Source organism: Taeniopygia guttata, chromosome 19, assembly GCF_048771995.1.
Source record: "Taeniopygia guttata chromosome 19, bTaeGut7.mat, whole genome shotgun sequence".
In the NCBI taxonomy this organism is placed as follows: domain Eukaryota; kingdom Metazoa; phylum Chordata; class Aves; order Passeriformes; family Estrildidae; genus Taeniopygia; species Taeniopygia guttata.
The window spans coordinates 2,680,855-2,705,654 of NC_133044.1; the positions used below are offsets into that span (position 1 = coordinate 2,680,855).

The following is a 24,800-nucleotide window of genomic DNA, read 5'->3' on the forward strand; positions in this document are numbered from 1 at the left end:
TCATCAAGAGGCTGCTGCAAAGTGATTTTTTTTTTACCCCGTGTGTGCAGCAGAATTTTTCAGTCCATTATTATTTATATGGTGAACATTAATATTGTTTATATTCAAAGGTTTCTATTTTTTATTGGTTTAGAGTGATGATAAATTGGAATTATTTGGTTTAAGCATCACCCTGAAGATCTGGGGGCTCACGCAGCTTTGAGGCTGTAGTAAAATAGCAACATAAGAAAGCCAAAATTTCTTCTTTGTTCTAAACCACATGATTTACAAAAATTGGAAGGTTTTTAGGGATAACAGTGTTTTATAAGGAGAATTTCACTTGCTTTTGCAAAATAAAACACTGGTTGGGTTAAATGCTACTTATTAAAGCTTCAAATCCCATTTTCACATTTGATTCTTGGTTAGTTTGGTTACAAACTTTGAAGCACAGCTTGAGCAGCACCATGAAAACTTCTACTGGGGTGAACTCGAGGGAAATATATTAAAAAAAAAAATCTGAATTTTTGCTTTATAGTAATTACAACTCATCTTTCAAATGAACAGCTAACCAGGATTTTTAATTTCACTATTTGCAAACACTGTTTTTTTGGAGCTTGAGCAGCACAGCTACTGTTTTTCCCTGCTCAGTATTTGATATCAGTTTAAACCTTAATTATCATTTAAACAAGAAAAGCCCAACTGATCGAGCATCACTGCCTGGGGGAAACTTTTGTCAAAGCAATTCTGAGAGGGGAGAAAATACCAGATCACCCACTGAGCTATTGCCTCAACACCTTGGGAATTAAGTGTGTGTTTAGAGCTGATAAAATCTCAGTTTCTCGGCATTCCTGAATTTTATTTGCAGCAGGTGTTAATGGCCTTGTAACCAAGATACCTTCCCTGCTATTGCCTTTTTTCCCTGTTTGTAAAATGGGAATATTTGAAATTTTTTAGACGTGTTTCTATCATTAACAGAAGCAGGTTGGTTTAATTTTTTCCCCCCCAATTTCATTATTTTTGGTCCAGCTGATCCCTCATTTTCCTTTCTATAGCACTATTCCAGATTTTACAATTAGGATTTCCATTCCCTTTCCATAAATCGAGGGTAAAATCTCAGCACGTGGGTCTCCCTTTGCTGCAGGAATTCCATCGGGAATGCGCGGGCTGTGGCGGCCTCCCGCGGCAGGATGGAGCAGGGACATTCCGATTTATTTCCTACTAAAATTCATCGGACATGAGGAATTTCATGGGCAAACCAATGTTAAAACAACAACAAAAAAGTATATTATTTTATCTATAATATATAAAAGTATATTATAGAAATAAATATACTTTTAGATAAATATAAAAATGTTAAACATTTATATAAAAGATAAAGTACTATATAGAAAGCATATACTTAATATATAAAAGTATCTATACTTCATATATACAAAATTTTTATATTAAAAATATGTATACTTCATATATAAAAAATATGTATACTTCATATATAAAAAATATGTATACTTCATATATAAAAAATATGTATACTTCATATATAAAAATATGTATACTTCATATTAAAAAGCTTCTCCTTTTCCTAGGTAACCTAATATAAAAAAATATATATACTTCATATAAAAATATGTATATACTTCACATTAAAAATATACATACTTTATACAAAAATATACATACTTCATATTAAAAATATACTTAATTGAAAAAATATCCTTTAAATATAGAAATATATTTTTAAAAATATATAAAGTATATTATATATATTATAGTACATATCCTGAAAATTCTTTAAAGTAATCAGCACCTCGAGCCTTCTTGCTTTGGATAAATAAATTGTGAAGTTGTTTCAGAATATTCTGTTTGAGCTGCAAATTTATGGCAGGTGACACATCCTGAAGTGATCACAGAGAAATGGTTTCCATGTTAAAAGACTCTGTAATGCCCCCCAGTTCCCTGTTCTGCCTGACCAAATCTTTAGGATGGGTTTTAAGAAATCAAACAGCATCCAGAGCCATCTGGAGAATCCTCTCATCATGCTGGAAAAATCCTTTAAAAGTTACTAAATATGCAACATACAAACCCCCACTTCACCTCTCTTACCTAAATATGAACCCTCACGGCTTTAAAATGAGACTTGACCTTAAAACCTAATATTTAATGGAATTTAATGGCAATCCTGTAGGAAAGCTGGAAATTTTTCCTCTAGGACTAGAGGAAACATTATCCTGCTGATCATCAGAAAGGACAGAAACTTGCTGCAAGTGGAATTCCTGTGAACACAAACTCAAACCAAGGACACTGTAAACACAAAACCACCCTCAGAAGTCAGGTTTTTAGGGAAAGAATTCACACCTAACAAGCATTCAGTTTGAGATTTTTTATGAGCAAAGATGTTTTAATGTGCCACATTCCAAAAGCATCAAATCCTTCTTCACATGAAAAGAAAAATCACTGCATAGCTTTGGAGCTAGAGAGGTCCACGAGACTTTCTGCAAATTAAAAGTGCATGAAATACATGCAGTCATCCTTCATACATAAAACACTTTGCAACAGGCTTGAGAACACAGTGTTAAAACAATATTTAGAGTTAAAAGTACCTGAAAAGAATCTCTCCTCAGAGAGAGGGAGAGATTAACTGAACATCCTCCTGGACAGTTGTGCAAGTTCTCAACAAAAGCTTTTCTGTACAAGTGGTTTAAAAATCACACAGCAAGTTCTGGAATATTTAAAACAAGGATTAAAACAAATGTTTTATAGTTACCCCAAGTGTTTGTTACAAACAGTTATCATGGCCTAAGCCCTGTGCACTGGTGCTGGGATTCACCCATGAAACATTATCTGTCCCATGAGATCAAACCTGAACTCTGGTGCTAAAGCCCAAACAGGTGAATGAATAAATCCAGCAGCTTTTCCAGCACTGCACTCTTTCCCTCCCAATCAAATTTTAGATATATGGAGCAGCAGATTTATCCCAGTGTATAAACAGCACAGTCAGAAGCTCCATCAAATGTAATAACACTGGTGGTCTGACAAAAATAGGGTTGAAAAATATGTTGAGAATTTTAGAAGGCAGAAATTTCCATCTCTACTACTACAGAGAGAAAATAAAAATATTAAAATTAAATATAAAAAACTGTCATTTCAGTACCTGTGTTTTATCATTTAATATAGAATAATGGAACATTGTTTATTTATTGAGTGTTGAAGGAAACTTGAGGCAAAGTAAGTCAGAGATCAAAACTGGTATTTTAAAACTTAGCTTTTCCTAACTGAAACAAAAAAAAGTTTTAATATGTTTTTGATAGCATTCTCTAAAACCATAATTATATCTGCATCTTAATATTGGTGCATGTGTCAGAAATTCAATTGCAATAAAACTGTGTTTAAAAAAACCCACATTACATAAAGACTATCTGGAGCTACAAACTGCTAATAAACCCAGATTAGGACAGAAAGGTGGAATCTTCTAATTTACTGAGCTGCATGTGGAACATTTTCTATAACTATTCTGTGGCTTCTAAAAAGCAGGCAGAGCTGTGACTTGACTGATTATTAGCACTTATGTGACCAGAAAGAACTGGTCTGAGGGGGAAACAGAAAGCTTAGTACCTAATAAATAATTTCATCCTTTTCCCCCCCATGAACAGTTAGGAAGTTACATTTTCCTCTCTTCCATTCAATAAGCAACAAGGCTGATTAAATTAGGAGGAAATTGGATCTGCAGTCATCTTCACCAGGCAGATATTCAAAAGGACAACATTAACTCATCTGCCCCCATCAGCAATGTTCACTTGAATCCTAAATGCAGCAGTTTTTTTCCATTTCATCGAGACATATTCCTCAGAAAGGAACTGTGGTGCAGAAACAAACGCTCTCCTGCAGATGGATTTGGCATTCTCACAGCCTCCTGACAGGCAGTGGAACAGCAAAGATGCTCCACAATTATAAATATGGCACAGCAGCCAGGGGGGTGCAACAAGGACCCTCCCAAATCTGAGCTACCAATGGGAAAAAAAGACTTAAAAATCATCTTTTAGCAGAGTAGCTGCTCCTTGCAGTAAAACCACATCTGACTACTGTGTTTATTATTAAGATCTATTATTTTCACATGAAGTTCCTTCAAGAAACAGACACTGCTGGACCCAAACACTTGTTTAGAGAGAGATTCTGATGATCCAGTGACTGAGCTCTATACACTGGGTGTCATTAAGCCACAAAATCAAACCCCTGAACCCCCAGCCATGACATGAGCACACCAAGGCACGGGCACTGCAGGCTCCAACCTGTCTGACACAGGGGTAACTCCTGCTCACAAGGACACAGCAGCATGGGAAGCTTCCAGAAATACCTTCCTGCCTAACCTTCCTACCTTCCTATTCCAGAAATACCTTCCTACCTTCCCATTCCATCACACCTGGGGTTTCCTGGCTTTTGCCAGTTATTCCCATGTCCATGCACATAAACTTGATGGATATTGAATGGATTTTTGTGGAGACAGAAGGCTAAAGTTTATACACATTCTTGACACTTCCTCCCTTTATAAATGCACATAAAAATCTGCTTTGGGTGAATTCATTTAATAGGAACGTTTTCATTTGTCCCTGAAACTCCTGACCAAACTTAAGTCTTCTTTGGTCCCTCACCCTAAAAAACAACTTCTCGTTCATCAAGAACAACAGATGTGCAAAAGACTTTTAGGACATGGTGAAAAGGCTATTTCAAAGTGAGTGTAATCTGTAACAAGTGCATTTTTCCATCCTGGAAATCCAGCTACTGCCATGACAGGCAGGCCAGAGCCAGGGGCAAACCTGGACCCTGCACTGCAACTCTTGTGTCAAATCCAGATTCTGGTTTAAGTCCTGTGTTTAGACCTGGACCAACAAGTCACAGTGTTGGACCTCAGAGAGGGTCCAAATCCAGTTCCAACTCAAGTTCAACATTCTTGTCAGTGAGAATAATGGAATAAATCTATACTGAGTTAATTCTGGCTAAAAGTGACCACCTTCACTGAGTACACTTCACTACTTGGCCAGCCAGAGTCTGCTTTGCTATTTCTCCTGTGCCTGTTTTTCTTTCTTTTTTCTTTTTTTTTTTTTTCTGCTCTAAAGTTACCTGTAATCTAAAAGCAACACAAGAAATGCAAACACACAGGCAACACTTTCAGAATTCTTCAGTTTCTGCTCACTAGAATATAACTGGAATAACTGACATGTCTGGACAGCTGCTTAGGAACACTTGTGACAGGTAAGATAATGCTTATTATTATCTACAGGTGCCTTATCAGGCAACTCTCTTCCTACTCATCACCGTTTGTGAAGTGTGCTGTTACTAAATGAGCTATTTACAAATGTAAACTATGTAATTAAAGTTTTAAAATAAATAGAGAACCTTGACATTAGGTAGTGACTTGACAACAAGGTAACAGATCATCAGTTACATTCTTTCCAACAAAAATGATCTGTGCATGCTGCCCCCAATTATTTTTTTAATGAGGAAAATCCTTGGCTCACAATCTATTCTGGAAGGACTTTCTTGGTTTTCTTCCTTCATGCTGGGTAATTATTTAAGAATTCCTTCAGTTTTGTTGGATAGTCTGTCATCACTCCAGTAGCTCCAAGATCAAATGCTCTCTTGTATTCTTGCTCTTCATTCAGTACCCAAATGTACACCTATGAAATGGGATACAAGGTATTATAGGAAATATTAATTTCTTTTTAAAAAGTACCTTTTGAACTAAATTGTTTGATCTGAGAGAGATGTTGCTGCACATTTAAAATGAGAAGCTATTACACTGACACTGAACTTTTCCCCCTCACCTTCCAAAAGGGACATTTTTTAATGGTAACTCCAAATCTACTACCTGAGACTTCAGATCCTGCTAAAAGTCAGTATTATTTTGTGAAAGCCACACATCAGATAACCAATTTTGCAGATTTTGTAGGCTTAATTTTGAAGTGGGGAAAAAAAAAAAACCCTAAACATCAGGGGATTTAAATGAAAAACATTTTTTCCCCAGGTATACCAATCTTTGCAACCAGAGTACTGCAAATATAAGAGCAGCAGCTTTTGCTCAGGAACTAAACAGCGACTCACAGTCCCACAAACACAAAGAACTTGCTGAGGGGAACAGGAACCTCTTTCAAGGCTGTGTCTGTCTGATTTGAATTCTCACTTTAGCTTTCCCCACTGTACCTGGATGCCCCGAGCTGTGAGGTGATCAAACAGTGCCTTCCTCATCAGCAGCCTGGGAAAGAGAGAGAGATTAATTAACAACTTCAAGTATATATGGAATTTTCAGTGTCTTTTGATGACCTGCAATGAAGTTTCCAAACAGTGTGTAGAGTTCTCCACAAGAGAAATCCAACTCTAGAAAACTTCCAGTTCAAGCAATTAAAGTATCAGCTCTGCTGAAGATCAAATCCATCAGAGAAAGCCTTCACCCTGCAGGATGAAATCCTTACACCACGTCTGATGAACCAACCACTCAGCTTTCAGGAGAGGTTTTATCCTTCCCACCAGAAGACATGAAAATGTCCTGGCCACTGGAGAAATTAAACTAACAGATGTCAGGGCTAGGAGACACTGAAGTCACTGAAAACCTGTGACTAAATCCCCTCTGAAGCACAGATATTCTTAAAATGCAAAATTCCTCCTTGTAAGGCAAACAGTGTCTCTCCTCTGACAACATTATGAAACAGCCACAATCATAAAATCTGCATTCTGCATCTAATTGCATGTTAATTAGCTGAGCAGACTTAAGGACAGAAGCTTAACAGACACAATTGGAATAATTCCCAGTGTTACTGCACCTTAGAAAGCTTCAGTGTATGGAAAATAAATGCATGAAGCACACCTACATAAGATTTGAATCAGATTTATCCTGCACTGACAAAAAGCTGGAAGAAACTGAAAATATATAATGCATAGCTATAGCAATAGCTAATTCTTAGTTGTTTGAGTCAAGTGTTAATTTCAAGGCAAAATATAAATAAAAACTTAATCAGACAAAAATCTTACGTGTCAGCCAGCCAGATAACAAATCTCTGGCTTCTTGACATCTTCTCTGGTTCTTTCAGCCTGTTGAGAAAGAGGAAACCAAAAATTACCAGAGCACAGATTAAAATCTTAGTTGAGATGTTCCTGCAAAAGGAACATAAAGAATTCATCTTGCTCAAATTAGAGCAGTAATTTCACTCTTCAAGACAGTGATATAGAATCGGGTTATAGAAGAGAAACAAGCTACATTTAAGAGAAGCAATAGAGATGAGATTTCTGCAGCATTTTGAGTGAAGAATGAGAAAGATTGTGAAATCTCATTTCCACCCTACTGCTGGCTTGTCTCCTGGCCCTATCAGACAAATTTGTTCTCAAGAAAAGAGGAGAAAAGAGCAAGAATTAGTTGTTAGTACAGAACTGCTGTGTAATACTGTGCACAGAATTCTCCCAGCAATATCCAAAACCAACAGAAAAGCAACCTCAGCCCAAAAAAGCAGTGCTCAGGGAGGCATCAGGGTTCACCTGCTTGACATTGGTGCAGCAGTGGGCTGTAACTCACTTGAGGATGATGGAGGGCATGGGAATCTCAAAGAATTCCTCCTTGAAGGGAACGAAGGGCAGCAGCCCAGTGTAGAACAGGCCAAGGAGCAGGAGGACACGCTGGGCACAGAAGATGGTGGCAATGTCAGAGTTCTGCAGGAACCAGGAAAGAGATTCTCAGTTATCTTGGTAGATTTTGACTCTGTTGCAATTAAATTTACTCATCAATGCATGTCTGAAGTTCAGCAGTCACACCTGAGATTAAGCTGCTTTATGTGAAGAAATTTAACTGCTGTTCAGGTAGGAAATGGGGTGTTGTCCTGACAGATAAATTGAAATAATAAACTAGACTGAACTATCACCAAGATGGATTTCACTCAGGTGTGTAACTCCCTTGGACTAAGCACAATTTTAATTTAATTCTAAATTGTAAAATTCCTCAGCACAAAAAGGAGCATTATAGCTGTGAAACAACAGCTTTATGCTGATGCAACTGTGTCCACTAGTGGCCACATCCATTATTTTCATGCTAATAAAACAGACAATAAGCAATCCCTAGAAAAATTGCTTTTTATCAGATGAATGATAAACAGGCAACACAGGCTTCTAAGAACTGGCATAAAATTGCAATGCCCTATATTTCATAAAACAAGAATAAAACATGACTAAGCTTAATTCCTCAAGTATTTTATGGCAGGGTAGAGGAGTGTTAACTGTGCTTGTCTTATTTTAGCAGTACAGCAAGCAGAACAATCTGAGCACAGAATTTCTCACCACAAGCAGAAGCCTGGCTTAGCTGGTTAAATCTTGATTTGCAGGGTGTTTTTCTGTAGGTTTTGTCAGCACACAGTAACAAAGGTTAGCTGGACTCAGCCTTACCTCCTTGAAACACTTGCTTACAATCTCATAATTGACATTGCCCCACACAGTCAGATGTTCTCTCTTGTACTGACTCACCAGCTCTGAGACCTGCAGCACAGAAAGCACAACTCTCACATGGAGTCACCGGAAATTAAGTGCAGCATTATTTAACTGAAACTCTGCTTGCTTTGGAAATCATTACAGGAAAGAGTTATTTACTTTCCCATCATCAGGTGGTTGGGATGCTTTGATGGAAAATAAACAGGTGTTCAGGACAACAGATTATACCTACAAAAACCCCTAAAGAATTCAAGAAACCTAAATGACAAAACAGTATTTTCTGGAAATACTGCCCTCTGTGTTGAGCACATCTACACAATAACATCATGTTTTTATGCTGCTTTAGAGAGCAACAGTCCCTAAGAAGAGAGGTACAAACCAAACTTGTCTCCAGCAGTGCTGGAGCAGTTTTTCTTCCAGACAAAGAATCCTAAAGAGCTTTTAGAGAAGGGATCTTGTGCAAGATATTCTGTGTCTCCTGTATTACCTCACACAGAGGGCAGGACCCAACACGTGAAGGGTGAAGCAGTTCAAGAACACAGATCTGGCTGCACAGACTGCCAGAACTCCAAAAAACTTCTGGAATATCAGCATCATTCCCCTGCCTCCGCTGTAAGTTCAGCAGGTTCTCATGTACCTTTCTGATCAACACGTCGTTGTTCATTTTGATGTCAATGTTGACAGGAGTTTCTGGAAAGGCCTCAAACACCTCTTTCAGGAGTGGGATACGATTGTCTGTCCCCTCACACTGACATTCTGGGGAAACAAGAAACTTCTCACTGCTGTGGCCACTTTTAACAAACCACAGATAAAAGCAGAAATGTCAGAGCACTCATTAACTTCAAACTTTTATTAAAGTATAAAGTTCCAAGGATAATCACATTTTTAAACAAAAAAATTACTTCATTCAGCTGTAATTAACTATGACAAGTTCATCTCCATAATGAAAATTCCCTGAGCATGTTGCACATTCAGGTTTTAACTTCATGAAATTCACTCATTATTTAGCAACAGTAGGAGTGCAGGCAACATTAAAATCCTGAAATAGCAAACACAGGCTCAGTTACCACACACCAAATGCAACGAGATTAATGTGAAAAAGACAAATGAAAACAAAATTTCCTCCTGAACTCCAAGTCATACCTACAGTAACTACTGCACTGGTTTCTACAGTCAGGCTTATATTTTTCTTTTAAAACTTCTTTTGTCATGATATTGAGAGAAGCAAATGCACTTTTTTACTCCCTTTGCCAAAGCAGGAAATTGCCATGCTACAAAATGGAAAATTGAAACTGAAAGAGACAAACACCTCACCTTTCTGAAAGGTGACATCCAACTTGCAGAGATAGGGTGGAAGTTCCTTAAAAATAGAAAGGAATGGTACATCAATTCAAATGCAGGGATATAATCATGTCCCTCCTCCAAAAAAATCAGAATTTATAAGTCACTTCTTATCCAAAGACCTGATTTAGTAGCATCACTTTCAGTATTAACTGAACTATTTGGCATTCTTAGATTTGTGTCACCTGTAGCTGACATTCCCAGATGTCTGAGAACTCTGAAAATTCCACTGTCAAGGCAGGGGGATTCATCTTCCAGTTTTCCCACTAAAAACTGGTCACACCAGGAAGAGCTTTTGTCACTCTGCCATCAGTATGACAAAACATCCCAGCTCCAGAGCCCTTCACCCAAGCTGATACTGGAGGAGTAAATCACCCTGTGGAATGTGCCAGGTGTGATCTTCTGACTGCACAGGGAGTTTAGTGAGGGTGGTTTAGTTTAGGGGTGGGTCTTTTATTGAGATGAATCCTCCCCTTTGGTTTTGGGCACCAGGCACACACAGAGCCCCCTGCCCACCCCATAAATGCACTTTTTGACACCCCCAGCCCATTTTCTCCTCAACTCACCGAGTATTTGAGGTCAGATATGTTGACATCAACTCCTGTTGATCTCTTCAGGTTCTCATCATGGGACACAACCACTTGCTCATCTTTTGTCAGGTGACAATCCAGCTCCAACATGTCTGTTCCCAAATTAACCGCGCTGCAAGGAAAGGCTGCCCTGAACCACTGGGGTCCTTTGTGCAGCTCCAAACCCAACATTCCATAAACTAACCCCACTGGAAGGGCTTTAATGGTGCAAGGAATCCTCCCAGTCCTGCTGCAGAGCAAGGAGCAAACAGGAATCCTCACAATCTCTGCTGCAGTGGGAAGCTGATGCAAGAATAAACAACATCTCTTGAAGCAGAGATGGGATTTTCGGCTCTGTCTCCCATAGGAATTGGGAAGCTCACCTGTGGATTGCAGCCTGCCACCCCAGGGTTGAGAAACCTGCCCCTAAAGGATTGGTTCAGGATTTGGAGCGGGGTGTTTATGAGCAGCAGCACATTTGCCCACTGCAGGAAGTGAGGTTTTGAAAAAAGAAATTAAAACTGTGGTTAGAAACAACAAATGACAGGGGTGTGAAAGCTGGTTTTTCTTACTTTATTTACATTAATCAGGAAGGGCTAGATCAGGAAATTAGAAGTAGGACTTTCAGGCTTTTGGCTGTTTTATTGGGTAGCAAAACAACCTTAAACCATTGTTTTAATGAAAAAGTTTTAATTTAAATTAAAAAGGAAATAAACCACTAAATATCTAGTCATATTTTTCAAAGCAAAATAACTTCTCCTGTTCCAACCCACTGCTTTGAAAAGCTCTAATCCAATCCCAAATCCACTCCATAGTAGTTTAATTCATAGGAGGAGTAAGGAAAGCAAAAAGTAATATTGATATTGGTGGAAATAAGAACAAGAAACCTCACACCAAAACAAAACAAAGCTTTACTGCAATGAGCAGTGAACTGCTCATTTAACTAGAAAAGAGATGTCATTCCAGCAGACAGATAAAAGCCTGAACCCTTCCTTCAAAACCTTTTATCCACCTCTGAGCAAGCCTACACCACCTGTGAGTTGTGCTTACCTGAGACCCAAAGCTCTGTAAATTCAGTAACAGCCTTTTCCTTATAGGCTTTTTTGGCTGCTGAACATAGCTCATGACCATCCACTAATGTAGTAACAAACAAAAAAATAAATCAGAACATACTCTCCAAAGTGTTTAACACAATTTCTGGTCCAGCTGGGATAATGATCAAGGAGGGTTGTCAAATTAAAACCAATTTCTGAACTGTTTGCCAGTGCTGCTAATTAAGAATTAGGAGAGGAACAAAATCCTGTTACATATGGAAGAATCACAGGCTGTACTGGGTGATTTTTTTCCTCCTGAGGGAAAGCAAGTCCAAATCTGCTGCAGGAGATTTGCCAAATCTGTAGATGTTCCCATGTTTTATCATTTCATCAGCAGATTTTATTAGCAATATTTCTGGCTTAAGGAAGTCAGGGCTGATGCTGCATGGAAAGGGGAGAACAACAACTTTCCTTGTTAACAAATTTGAGACTTTGCCAGGCCCTTACAGGCAGCTCACTGCTAAATAAGCTCCCTCAAGTGCTGAGCTTTCCCAGCTGGAAATCAACTTGTTCTGTCAAATTCACACTGCTCCAGAGAAGGCTCCAGATTCAGAACATCATTGTGGATTCAGATCCACCTGCTCCAGAACTCAAGCTGTGAGCTAGGCTTGCATTTGCAAATTAGGGTGAAAGTGCCCTTGCTTAAAATCTGTTGTTGTATAATCTAAAAGCACCACAGAAGCATTTAAATATGGTAAAACAAGATTATAGACCCTGCCATCTAGTATGCATTTTACCCAATAAAACAAAACTAAAAAATACTGTCTTTGGTACAAAAAGCTTATAATTTCCTTCCAGAATATTTGTAAATTAAGCAATATAGAAACTGAAGTTTCCAACATAGGCCTCCTACCCCCATACACACATTCTCTTCTGGATTTAACTACAGCAACAGACAAATACTCCTGCTTGTGCAAGGAGCTGCAAGAACAGCTCCTGCAGGCACACCCTGTCTGGCTTCACACAGAATCTGATGGATTATCAATTGATCAGCTCATATCAGCTGTTTGAGCCAACCCTGACCCCTCCTTTTCACCAGCTAGATCACTGATTTTCTACCCCATTCCTTTTGCTGCTTTACTTATGAAGATGGGAATGAGCAAATGGGATGGACAAAGCCTTTACCCCTTCCCAAAAGGAGCCAGAAAAGTTTCCACTCCTAACAGAAGGTAATTGCTCTGCTTCCTGCAGAGGTACCCTGGCTCTCTTTACTCAGATGAACTTTGCTACTGGGTTCAAAAACTGGACCTCAATGCATTTGTTCCACCACAGCTGTAAAATAATTAAAATGGGCAGAAGAGACTCAAAAAACATTGTCACAAAATGTATTACCCCCAGCACAGTCCTTGTTCTAAGTATTACTGCTTATTTCTGGGAATAAAATAAAAATAGATAATGGAGTAACTTCCATTGCAAGAGAACTTCATGTACAGAATAAGTATGACATGAAATAAGAATTAAGAAATGGTTAAGAAGCACTTTCAGAAAGTCTGGTAGCAGACTTGAAAAAAGGCAAGCCAGCAGGAAAAAAAAAAAAAGCCAAACAAAAAGCCACAGAAAACTATGCTGAGCTTCCATGGAGATAGAAAATAGTGCAGTACTTTCTTTTATTTGGTTGGGAAAGCTGGCACCCCTCAGGCTGCAGGGAAACAGCAAACTGATGAGGCTCCTTAGCACAAAGCAAATTAGAAAAACCCCAAAGAAAACAAAGAGGAGCCCACATAATGTGGTCCCTTCTCAGCAGCAGCTGGAGTTTTAGATATGCTTCTTCTTCAAATGCCTTTGAGAAGCTTGTTAAAATTCACTACTTAAATGCTGGAGGCTTAAAAGGCTCTCTGGTCCCAACCCCATTTTAAACCCTGAGGAAGAGGCTTTGACGCATTGTGTGACCGCAGAGTGTGAGTGCAGGAAAAAATAAACAGCAGCATTTTCTGCTTTATAGTGATAAATAAATTAATAGAAGTAATCACCATTAAGCACAGTATTGTTTGCTGTTTTATTGGCTAGCACAGCTCAGGCCTCAGGGTTTGTTTCCACTTGTTACTGTGCACAGACCATAATTTGTGGTATCCCAACTCCTTCTGGTGAAACTGGAGTGGATGTCTGGCAATCCACAGGAGTTATCCAGAGGAGAGCTGACTTTCAGAATTAGGACACTGTGACCCCAAAGAACTGATGAAGTCCCACCTCCCTTGGCTGCTTCACTCACTAAAGACACTGAGAACACCTAATTGAGATATTCTCATCCTTTTGTACTCACTGGTGAAAGGCTGCCATTGTGTTCTCCAGGTTCTCTCCAGCACCTACAGAAATAACAAAAATAAAACTTACACAACAGCCTTTTTCTCCCCTCAAGCCCACTGAAAATGTAATTTAAAACTAACAGGTTTTAAAATATACATATTCTGAGAAATGAGGATGAAACTCAAGGCAGAAATCTCTATTGCCACCAATGTACTGGAGAGACGTGACCTTCTCCAGGTAAAGTGATTTTTAAAAAGAACTTATCTTGGATTTGTGTAACACTTAGAATATTCAAACCAAAGTGTTTGTTTTACCAGAGGTATTTAGCTAGGACAATAAGCCCCAGAGGCATAGGGAAAGTACACACAAAAATGTATTTGAGAGTCGGTGGGAAGAGTAACAAGAGAAAAAAGATAACAAAAAGCTATGAATTAAAGCACCAAGACATTATAAAGCTGACACTCCCTAAATGTATAACCCAGCTGGGGTGAAATAGGTGACAACCTCTTTTTTCAGTGCAAGGATATTCCCCAAACAGCACAGATCTGTCATAAAGGTTTGTGCTGCAGAAGGGACATCTCACACACAAGGAATGAAAACCACATCAATTTCAGTTAAGAAATGAAAGGACAAGCAAATTTAATTTTCTCTCAGCAGGATTAAACTCTGCAACTCCTCAGCCAGCATTCTATGCATAAAAACCTTTGAAAATCAGCCTGAGTAGGGACTGGAAAAGGTTGTGCCTTCTCCCCACCTCAGATAATAGGCAATATTATAGACTGAAAAACAAAACCACCTCAGGAGGATACACATGCTGATGAAGATATCTATGCAAATTTCAACTGCTCTCTGACAGTAATGAATGACAGTCTTTGTAAACAGCAATTATAAGAGCTCTAATTAAGGCCTTGCCTATTAACAAGGCCTCACCAGGACATACTTACCTAAACCTGTACTCAGTTACATCATTAAAGCAATGCATAACCACCACTTTAAAATTGTTGTTGTCAGGAAGGTTTACAAAATGGAAGACTTAACTTAGAACCAAGATGACAAAAACCTGCAGGGTTTAATGTAAAACAATATGGTGAGTCCACAGCAGCTTCCGTGGTCAGACATTCACCAACATTTTATGGGATTTGATTGCAGAACTGGGAATTGGCTGAGTGGCAAAAGTGAACCACTTTTAGTTTGAACTGGACAAAGGAGAGCACAAGAACCTCATGGTATCCATCTGGTGATTGCCTAACAAATGGGAATCCCCTGCACAGGGCCTGACTGATCAGTTACAAATTAGCTGCAATAATAATCGAGTTTTTAGATAACTTATCAGCTGTGGCAATCCAGCCCATACATCCTGAACGGCGAGGGAAGGGCCAAAACACCAGTCAGGCCTTCAATTTGTGAACAAAGCAAGAGTATCATAACATTCCTGGGCAGAAAGTTCCAAAAATAAAACTTTTAAGTGGCTGATCTAACAAATCACATGGCAGGGAGGTGATCTATGGCCAAGAATGGTGACATATCAAGGGTGGTGAGTCAAATGCCTGACTTGCAGCATTTTAGGGGAAATGAGGAACAAAGTCAAGAGATCAGCTGAAAGAGGAATTCTAAATCAGCAACTACACACAGAAAAGGGAACTACACAAGTTACTTGATAAAAGTAATTTTCTCTCTTGAAAAATGAGAAGGCTGGGCTGACCAAAGGGCTTCTGACACTTTCTCAAACACGCCTCCAGCTTCATGGGCTCACTCCCTAGAAGGAGCAGACTTCCCCAGCCAAAATGGCAGTTCCAGACATTGGGAGGGCAAATTCCCACTGTGCAAGCACCCATGGCCAAGAGGGAGCCAACACCAAGCACTGCCTCAAGGAAATAACCTTCAGAAGGTTTTGGGGCCAGCAGGTCAAGGGAGATGATTGTTCCCCTCTGCTCAACATTGGTGAAACCACACCTGGAGCACGATGCCCAGTTCTGGGCTCCAGAGCACAAGACTGGCATGGATCTACCAGAGGGAGTCCAAGGAAGAGCTGTGAAAATTAAGGGATGAGAGATTGTCATGTACAACGAGAGGCTGAAGGTGCTGGAATTGTTTTGTCTGGAGAACAGAGGCTGAGGAAGACCTTACATGTGTAAAGACTGGATGGGAGGGAGCAAAGGCTCAGCCACTCTTCTTGGTGCTGTTCAGGGAAAGGACAAGAGGAATGGGAACAAGTTTAAATACAGGAAATTCAGTTTATAAACGTAAGAAAACCCCCCTTTTTTTTTTTTGTTTTGTTTCAAGAGTGACCAAATTTTGGAACAGGCTCCCTGAAGAGGTTGTGGAGACTCTATTCTGGATGTATTCAAAGCCTAACTGGAACAGGTCCAGGTTAACCTGCTCTTGTCAGATGTGATCTCCAGAGGTCCCTTCCAATCTAGATTATTCTGTGTAAAAATCATCATGCTACCCTCTCTCAGAGACCCTGCAACCCAGGGCTGCTGGCATCAACAGAGGACTCCAACACAGGATATCAAGACTCAAAAATTGCTCTCAGAAATGACCAGTTTTAAAATTATGCAGACCTGAAGAAATAATTCAGGGATGATTCTACAAAACGAGGTGACCAAATTCTTGAATGAAAAAGCAAGATAAACCAAGCCCCTCAGACTTAAAAAGCTTCACTGTACAAGGTTTCATCCCAGAGAGGAAAAAGCCAAACAAGTTAAGCATTACCTTGATCTCCCCGGCTAAGCAATAGGAAACCTGACACTGAGTCTAAAGCTACAGCATGACCAAAGCCCGAGAGCACAAGTCCCGCAGGAATTTATGTTACAGGGTAAGCACTAAGGAGCAGGAATTTATGTTACAGGGTAAACACCAAGGAGAGCAAAGCACGAGTGATCTTCTGTCTCAGATGAGCTGCAACATCCAGGGGTGTCCTCCTGCCTCAGGTGGATTTCACAGGAACAATTCACAGACCGTGGACTTTGAATGCCTGAGGAATAATCCTGCCTTAAGCGAGGCTTTCCTGCTGTTCCGATGGAGCTTAGAGCAACTGGCCCAAGCACTCGCATTCCAGGCTTAGGGCTGTGGATCTTAACTAAGGTGCTTACAGAGGAGTGAGAACAGAAGATTAATAGGATCATTCCAAGTTCCAACAAAGTTGCCTGCAAGTTTTTAACAGCTTACAAATACAAACAAATTAAGAACCTTTTCTTTCGCTGAAGGAAAAACATAAATACCAAGAAACAAATAATATATAGTCCACACAAAAAGCTACATTTTATGCTATGCTTAAAGCTATAGATACAAAGAAACTTAAACTGCCAAGTAAAGTAAATGAAAGACGGGCCAGGAATAAAATCATTAGGACATCAGCTCCAGGTTTTATATTTTGATAATTCAAGGCAGCAGCATTTGTTAAGGACCATGGGTTAAAACTGTGATCAACCCCCGCATAAACTGGCACTAAATAGGATATTGAAAACTGTTTAAACTCAGCACCAGACATCTCTCACACAAAATATCGAAAAACATTTACTAGCAAACTACCTATTTTCAAAAATTAGGTGAGGCAGTAGGGAAGAGCACAGAGCTGATCTCTACAGAACAGGGAGACACACCTCGCTGCATTTTCCCCCTCCCAATGCTTTGGAATAGGTAGGAGAAACTTAAAAGCCTATTTTAGACAGAATCAGTCAACATGCCTGACTTTCAAATGGAAAAGGGTTTTACCAGGGCACTGAGCCATTCACTGTGTGCCTGCAACACCGAGGGGAGCAAGAACAGACTCACAGTAATTTCTGCTTTTCCTTAAAAGCAGAAAGCAATGCAAACAGGAGGTCAGAGGCAAGAAAATTGCGCTCTTGTACCTGACCTAAGCAACAGCCAGACGCCCATCCGGTTGGGGAGAGAAATACCAGGATACAGAATCATCAGAAGGGAAAAAAATAAATAAATAATAGACGTGTCTGAGAGGGAAAGCATCACGCCCATTAAAAAAAAAAATAATGCTGATTTTCGACTGGCGCGGTTGGACCTCGGAGATTAATTCCGCGCTGAACAGAGGCACTGGTCAGCAGGTGGCATCTAAAATTAGGCTGAGGGAGGAAGGTTTAAAGGGAGCCCGCTGCAAGCCACGGACACCGCGCAGCCCCTCAGGAGCCTCCCGCGCCCGGCGGGCCGGAGCAGCGCCCCGGGGTCGTGAGGGAGCAGCGCCCGCGGGGCCCCGAGAGCCGGGCGGGGACCGTCCCTCCGGAGCGGCAGCGAGCAGAAATCCTCCCGCACCCCCTCACTCACCGCCGCGGTGCGAGATGTGCCGGCAGCGAAAGCGCTGCCGCTTGGGCCGGTGCAGCAACCCCGGGCACTTGAGGAGAAGCGCGGAGGTGAGGATGTATCCACCCAGCGTGGAGAGCACGTAGAACGTGGCCGACATCCTGCAGCGCTCACCGGCGGCCCCGGCCCGTCCTGCCGCGGTCCGTTGTCCCTGTCCCAGCCCGCAGGCGGCTCGCGGCGAGGCGGAGCCGCTGCGGGACGCGGAGGCTCCGAGGCAGCGGCGGCTCTGAGGGAGCGCAGCCGCTGCGCCCGCGCAGCCGCCCCGGCGCCGCTCGGAGCGCAGCGCGCAGGCGCGGCGGCCCCGCGCCCTTCCCTTCCCTTCCCTTCCCGCGCCCAGCCGTGAGGGGCTGCCCGCAGCCGCCGCCGCTCGGTGATCGCTGTGGGTGTAATTCCCAACCACGCGCTTTAATTCCCACCGGCTCCCTCGTTCCGCAGGTGGAGGGATGTGTTTTCCACACCCCCGCCCAGCGCCCGCCCCGTGGGAGGGGCTGTCACGGTTAAAAATCACTTCGCAAGTGCGATGGGGTAATTCTCAATTAACACGTTTTTATTTTCCGCCTGGCTGTACCGGCTCTCTCCTCACAGGTGGGAGGATGCGTTTTCCACACCCAGCCCCTCAGAGATGTCGTATTCCTAAGGAAGGGATGTTTTCCCTCACCCAGCCCCTCACACACGTCCTATTCCAAATGGGAGGGATGCGCTTTCCCCACACAGCCCCTCAGAACAGATTTCTATAAAATCAGCCCCTTAGATTTCTATAAAATCATACAACAGTTGGGTTGGATCTTTAGAGCTCACCTAGTCCAGCCCTTTATGTCATATTCCAAACAGGAGGAATGCATTTTCCACACCCAACCCCTCAAAGATAGCACATCCCTGCATTTGGAATATGATTTCTTCATCCAGTCCCTCAGCAATGTCATATTCAGAATGGGAGGGACATATTTCCCATACTCAGACCCCCTGAAAGATCACAGAACCATGGAATGCTTGGAAAGGACCTTTAAAGACCATCTAACCCAACCCCTAATGCTGTATTCCATATGCAGGGATCTCTTTTCCTCACCCAGCCCCTCACAGATGTAGTATTCTGAGCAAAAATCAGGTCTCAGCTCCGGTCATGCAGTGTAATTACTGCACTATAGCAAACTGGCAAATTAAATTTTATGTGCATGCTAATTAGAAACAAATATTCTAGAAATTAAATTAGGTCTCAGCATACAGCTGCTGTCACTAATATGTCTTACCTCAGTTAAAAGTCGATTTACGGTGGCTGATTTTTTGGCACTGAGTCACTTGATACAGGTGAGCACAGTTTCTGGCTTTGCTGTTAATACACATCAGAACTGCAGTATCTTTTTGTTTTTCCCAAGACAAAATGATTTCTCCTATAATCACATTAAAAGCATAATTTACATAAAAATAGCTTGTTCAGAGAAAGAAAAGATTTTGCTCATCATTGCCTCAATGTGACAAAGTAAACTCTTGATTTCAGGAAGTGCTAATTTTTTAATATTCCTAAGCAGGTACATAAAAGACAGGATGGGGAAAAGCACTGTCATCAAAACATCTAGTAATACAGGATCAGCACTTTATGAAAACCAGCTTTTATTTTTTACATATGAAAACTTAACAAATGGAAAATTTACACGTTTCAGATCCCTTTTCCTGCTTTGATATCAACGTTATTTCCAATCTGACCGTGTTCCAGTGAAATACAGTGGGGGCTTCACACAATTGCAGTGACAACTGTTGGGTAACCAAAACCCATGAGCTGGATTGAAGACAGCCTTCTTAAACTAAAACACAAATACCCCAAACCACAATTACTGTGTAATGGCTTTCAGTATTCCTCGGAGAACTTTGTAGCTCATTAACTGTTGGCTTTCTTTGGGAGGGAAGCAGGGCCCCCGTTCTGTCACGTAGGCATAGGGAAACCTCAGCACCCAGAGTCCATCAGAGGGAAGGGTGATTTCCTGCTTCTCAGGGTAAAATATGGGACAGGGTGGTGGTCCTGGTTGAACCTAAAGCCAAAAGAAAACATGAGTAGGTAATCAAATATCATTGCTACCTCAAAAAGTAATAAAATGCAAATGGAGTTTTTTCAAATGTGTATTAAAAGAAAATGGAAGAAATGGTGAAGAATTCTCCAATTCAGAAAAACCAACATTTTTTCACCTCTTAAATTCAAATTGTAACTAATAATAATTGAGCCATGAGTCACTGCTTTTCTCCATGACATTTAAAATGACAGAGTAATTCTTAAAGAACCATTGTTATTTTTTTTGGTTTTAAAAGCCATTATTACAGCAGGGATGCCAGTAACTTATCCTTGATAAAATATTTTGTAAACCTACTTTATACAAAGTATAAATTTGGCACGTTGAAGTTTAAGAAATCCCAAGTGCTTATGTAACAGATACTTTTGGAAACAACTGTCTTGGCTGAAGTTGGGAGTTTCTTGTCACCCATGTTAATGAATGTTTCCACAACCACCTGTTTCCATCCCAGATCCCCTCCTGCACTTCCTACCTGAGGCGTTAAGGTGATCTGCAGAGGAGCATCGGGAACCACCACGAAGAGCCTCATGAACTGGGCGTAGTGGGGCTTGAGGCCCCGGCCCTGCGTCGAGGACAGGATGTACAGGGGCATGTCGGAGTTGAGGGCTTTCAGGGCAGATTCCTTCGGCCCCCCTCCCATCACCTTCATCACCTTATCAGGCCCTGAGCACATGAACCTCCTCCCACGTGCATCTTCATATTCGAAGCCCACAAAAGCCCGAGCGATGTCGTCCCTCCGCCGGCCTCTTCCCATCACCACCGAGCTTCTTTTCCCAGGAACAGCCTTGTTGGGTGCAGGCCAGGAATTGGTGTCTAAGTCTCCTTCATCTTCAGTTCTCGTCCTGATGACGATGTCCCAAGGCATTAAATAGTTTGTTCCCGGGATAAAGCCCTGTTGATCTAAGCCTGTGTGGAAGTTATAAGCCTTAGCAGGCCCCAGCTTGACCAGTGACCAACTGGAGAATTTGGGCAGAAGGCCTTTGGGGCAGTTGGAATGGAGCATCCCGGGGAGGTACTCGACAGTGGAAGCCTGGCGATCCACCAGGCTCGGCCTCTTCTCGCTCTTGGAGTCTCCGCTCTGCCCGTGGCTTTCTGCATTGTCCCCTCCGCCCTGGGCATCGGGTGGGTAAGTGCCCAGGCTGCCTGTAGACTGGCCCAGGCTCAGGGCTAAGCTCAGGCCTGTGCTCTCTCCCTGAGTCTGAGGTTCCTTCTCTTTGAGTTTCTCGATCTCGCCTTCTGGAGGGGCGGGCGATGCCTCGTCCCGAGCAGGCGCCGGGTCAGGTGTGCTTGGCTGAAATATGGGGAAGTTGATGTGCTCCAGTTTTCCACAGCACTTCTCTTCCAGCAGCTGCAAGAAAGAATATGTTGTTTAGTATCCACACCGAGATGAGGGAGCTCAGAGCCACAACATTCAGCAGCTACAATTAAGATTCAAGAGGTTTGCACCACGTGAGAACCAAAGCAGCAATAGGAACATGGCCCACAGATCTGATTATTTAAAATTCACATGAACCAACACATTCCAAGTGTAAACAGGTGTATTAACAGGCGTTCTTGTGTGTGTGCACTGGTAGACTGGAACTGCCCATCCTGGTCAGCCCATTTCGGCTCCCAGAAATGTCTCCCCCAAGCAGAAAGCTGATAAGGTTAAGAGGAAACTTGTGGTCATTTCAGAATGCAGACTCTGCAGATGAAACAAAAGCACTGCTTGATGCACTAACAGACCTAAGTTACCTGGTAAAAGTCATAATTAGCTGCTTTGATATCAAAGGGGTCCTCCCGAGGAGCTTGTTTCCTTCCACAGTTACAGGCACCAGTGGAACGAGCCCGGCTGTTGTGGTACAGAATTGGAGGATTTCTGTCTGCTTCTGGCTTTTCCCCTAAAAGCAAAATCAATCAAACCTTGGGCAAATTGCTCACCATTCAAAACTTTTTTTATTCCCCTTCATCCATTGCTCCCTCCCTGCTATACTCAAATACAAAATGTTTGTCAAGCAACTCCTCCCTTTCCCACTTTGAATAATACAAAGTTCCAGTGGAGGTTATACCACTAAACCAAATCTTATTTGCTTTTATAACCTCTTCCTGAAAGCTCAAAGTTCTTGTGCCTGCAATAAACTTGCAGAAGTCAGTTTTGACTTTCTGATCAACCAGGTTATTTAAAACAAAGGGGGATGCTTATGCTTTTTAGAGAACTTTGTTCTTACACTCCTCTCATTAGAAGGACTCCAATATAATTGCTTTTAGTTTGTAAGATAGAATCAGAGTTACTATTAAAATCAGAAAATCAGAGTAAGAGTTACTACTAACAGTGGACTGGCTCCTAAACTCAACATAAAGGAAACTTGCACAGCAGCTCTGCTATGATCCTACTGTAGAGATGATCACAGAATCATTTGGGGTGGAAAAGACCTCCGAGATCATCGAGTCCAACCTTTGCCTTGTCACCAACTTGTCAACTAGAGCACAGCACCGAGTGCCACATCCATTCCTTGAACACGACGCTTCAAAGCTGCAAACTTTCACCTCCCACAACATTTCGGAGTCGGTGCTTTCAGCCTAAGGCATTTTAAACCAGTTACAAAACTAAACCATGAAATTAAAGCACGAGTGAGCATCTTTACCTGCTTTGGGGAGCAGATGGAACTTGTGCACGCAGTGCTGGTCTGTCAAGCTCCGCTCCTCGCAGAGCTGGTGCCCGTTGCTCCAGAACTTGTAGCAGTCCTCGTTGAGCTGCATGGCGTATTTGTGGAAGGCTGGGCCCCGGGCGTGCTGGCTGTACACACGCAGGGCCTGGGCCAGCTGGTTCTTGTGCACTGTCATGGTGTAATTGTGGGGCAGGTTGGACTGGTAGGCACTGTGGGCCATGGGCAGAGCCTTCTGGCAACGGTTTTCGGAGAACTTGGTGTCTATGTCTAAGTAGCCTTCCAAAACTTTGATGCTGCTCATGATTTTTGAGCTCAGCTCGCCGCAGGTTGGGTCATCGTCTTTGCCTTCGATAGTCACTTCATAGAGTTTTAGAGCTGCAGCCACCCACTTCTGATAGGTCGGGAGCTCGAAGTGAGAGGGCTGTGGGTTCCTCCCCACGCTGTCTTCAAAGCCCTTCTTGCTGAGCACCAACTCCACGTGCTGCCACAAGAACTCCTTGAGGGTGCAGTCCACGAGCTGCCCAGAGGAGCTGGAGCTGCTACTCTCTGCGTGGAAGGAGAGCTGCTGCCGGCCGTGCCTCATCATCTGATACCTCCTGGGTCCCGACAGGGTGGGAGCCAGCAGCGAATCAGTCTCTCTCATGGTGCAGTTGCTCCTGAGCTGGTCGAGAAGCATGGCCACAGGATCATCTCCATCCTGGGGCCCACCGGCCACGATGTAGACAAAAGCCTGGTTGGCGGGCACGGTGAACAGGCAGTTGATGCTCTGGTTGGTCAGCACCCGGCTCTTGCGGAAGATGCGGTAGATCTGATCCTCCAGAGCGTGCTGCAGCCTCCTCTTGGGGGAATGCTTCTTGGGGGGTGGCTTTTCCAGGTGACCACAGGGATCCTGGCCCCTGCTTGGCAGCGGATCCACCTTCAGAGCCCCGTTGAGCTGGAAGAGGAAGAGGAGGCGTGGAGGGCATGGTCTGCAGTTGAGCTTCCACTCCTTGCCGACAGGGCAGTCCTTGATGGCAGCCTTCAGGGAGGGCAGCACCTTCTGCCGCAGCCCGTCCAGCGCCCTGAACACGCGGTCGTAGGTGATGTCGAAGGAGCAGGTGGGATGCACCAACAGGAGGATGTGGCACACGGAGAAGAGGTAGAGGAGGCTCAGGCAGTGCAGCTTCTCCTGGTGCTTCCAGAACTCGTGCGCCTCGGCGTGGGGCAGCGGGGCCGGCCCTCCGGAGGGGTGGCCGGGTCCGGCCTCTCTGTTCTCGGCCGCCGCCAGGTCTCCGCAGGCGCGCAGCAGCTGCGGCGTGTCGCAGATGGAGGTGAGCACCAGGTACAACACGCGGCTCTCCTGGCTGTAGTACGCCTGCAGCTGGTTGTAGTCCTTGGTGGCCGGGTCCCCGTCCTGCCCCGCGGTGCCATCCGCCAGCTCGGGATCCTCCTCCGGGAACAGCGGGAACACCTGCCGGTCGCACACGGTGCTCACCAGGGCCTCCTTCTCGGAGCAGAGCTGCAGCGCGGTTTTGCCGAAGATGCCCACCACGCACACCTCCTCCTCGCCGCCCGCCTCGGCCGCCAGCAGCAGCTCCCGCAGGCTCATGGGCCCCACGGCCGTGCCCGCGGCCCCGGGCGGCGGCATGGCCCGGCCCCGCTCCGGCCCCGCTCCCGGCCTGAAGCGGCGGAGCCCCGGCCCGGCCCGCGCATGAGCGGCCCCGCCCCGGAGGGCGCGGACACGGGAGCGGCGGGCGGGAGTGTGGGAATCCAGGGCTTCCCTCTGGCTGCCCTGGCAGGGGTCAGGAATCCCCCTGGACAGAGCCCCCAGAGACACTGTCTGTGATCTCTGTCCATGGAGAGGAGTTTTCAATCTTACAGGATGAATTACAAGCTTTGAGTGTTTGATAAGAGTAATAATTAAGTGTGACACGGGTGCAAAAGTAAAATTTTAGGTTTCTAGATTAGGGGTTCAGAGGGGACAAGATGGAGGAATTTGGGTGTGTCTTGTCCTTTTCCTCCTTCTTCATGCCCTCCATGTTTCACTGTGGTGTTGGCATTTTTCTGTTGGTTCAGGCTGGGCACACACTGTCCAATGTAGGTGACAGA

General features: G+C 43.2%; 2 protein-coding genes across 2 annotated transcripts; both read right to left on the reverse strand.

Moving 5' to 3' along the window:
- Window positions 1-2,344: 2,344 nt before the first annotated feature.
- Window positions 2,345-18,315, reverse strand: GDPD1 (glycerophosphodiester phosphodiesterase domain containing 1). Its single transcript, XM_030287824.4, has 10 exons — window positions 17,969-18,315; window positions 13,704-13,746; window positions 10,347-10,482; window positions 9,754-9,799; window positions 9,077-9,195; window positions 8,398-8,487; window positions 7,538-7,671; window positions 7,000-7,059; window positions 6,175-6,226; window positions 2,345-5,651 (listed from the first exon to the last, which is right to left on the reverse strand). The coding sequence occupies exons 1-10, from the start codon at window positions 18,102-18,104 to the stop codon at window positions 5,529-5,531; spliced, it is 939 nt and encodes a 312-aa protein (XP_030143684.1). The 5' UTR covers window positions 18,105-18,315; the 3' UTR covers window positions 2,345-5,528.
- Window positions 18,316-19,595: 1,280 nt separating this feature from the next.
- Window positions 19,596-24,413, reverse strand: SMG8 (SMG8 nonsense mediated mRNA decay factor). The gene is made up of 4 exons (XM_030287921.4): window positions 22,689-24,413; window positions 21,799-21,944; window positions 20,537-21,412; window positions 19,596-20,028 (listed from the first exon to the last, which is right to left on the reverse strand). Exons 1-4 carry the CDS (start codon window positions 24,337-24,339, stop codon window positions 19,831-19,833), a joined length of 2,871 nt encoding a protein of 956 aa, XP_030143781.4. The 5' UTR covers window positions 24,340-24,413; the 3' UTR covers window positions 19,596-19,830.
- Window positions 24,414-24,800: the final 387 nt, after the last annotated feature.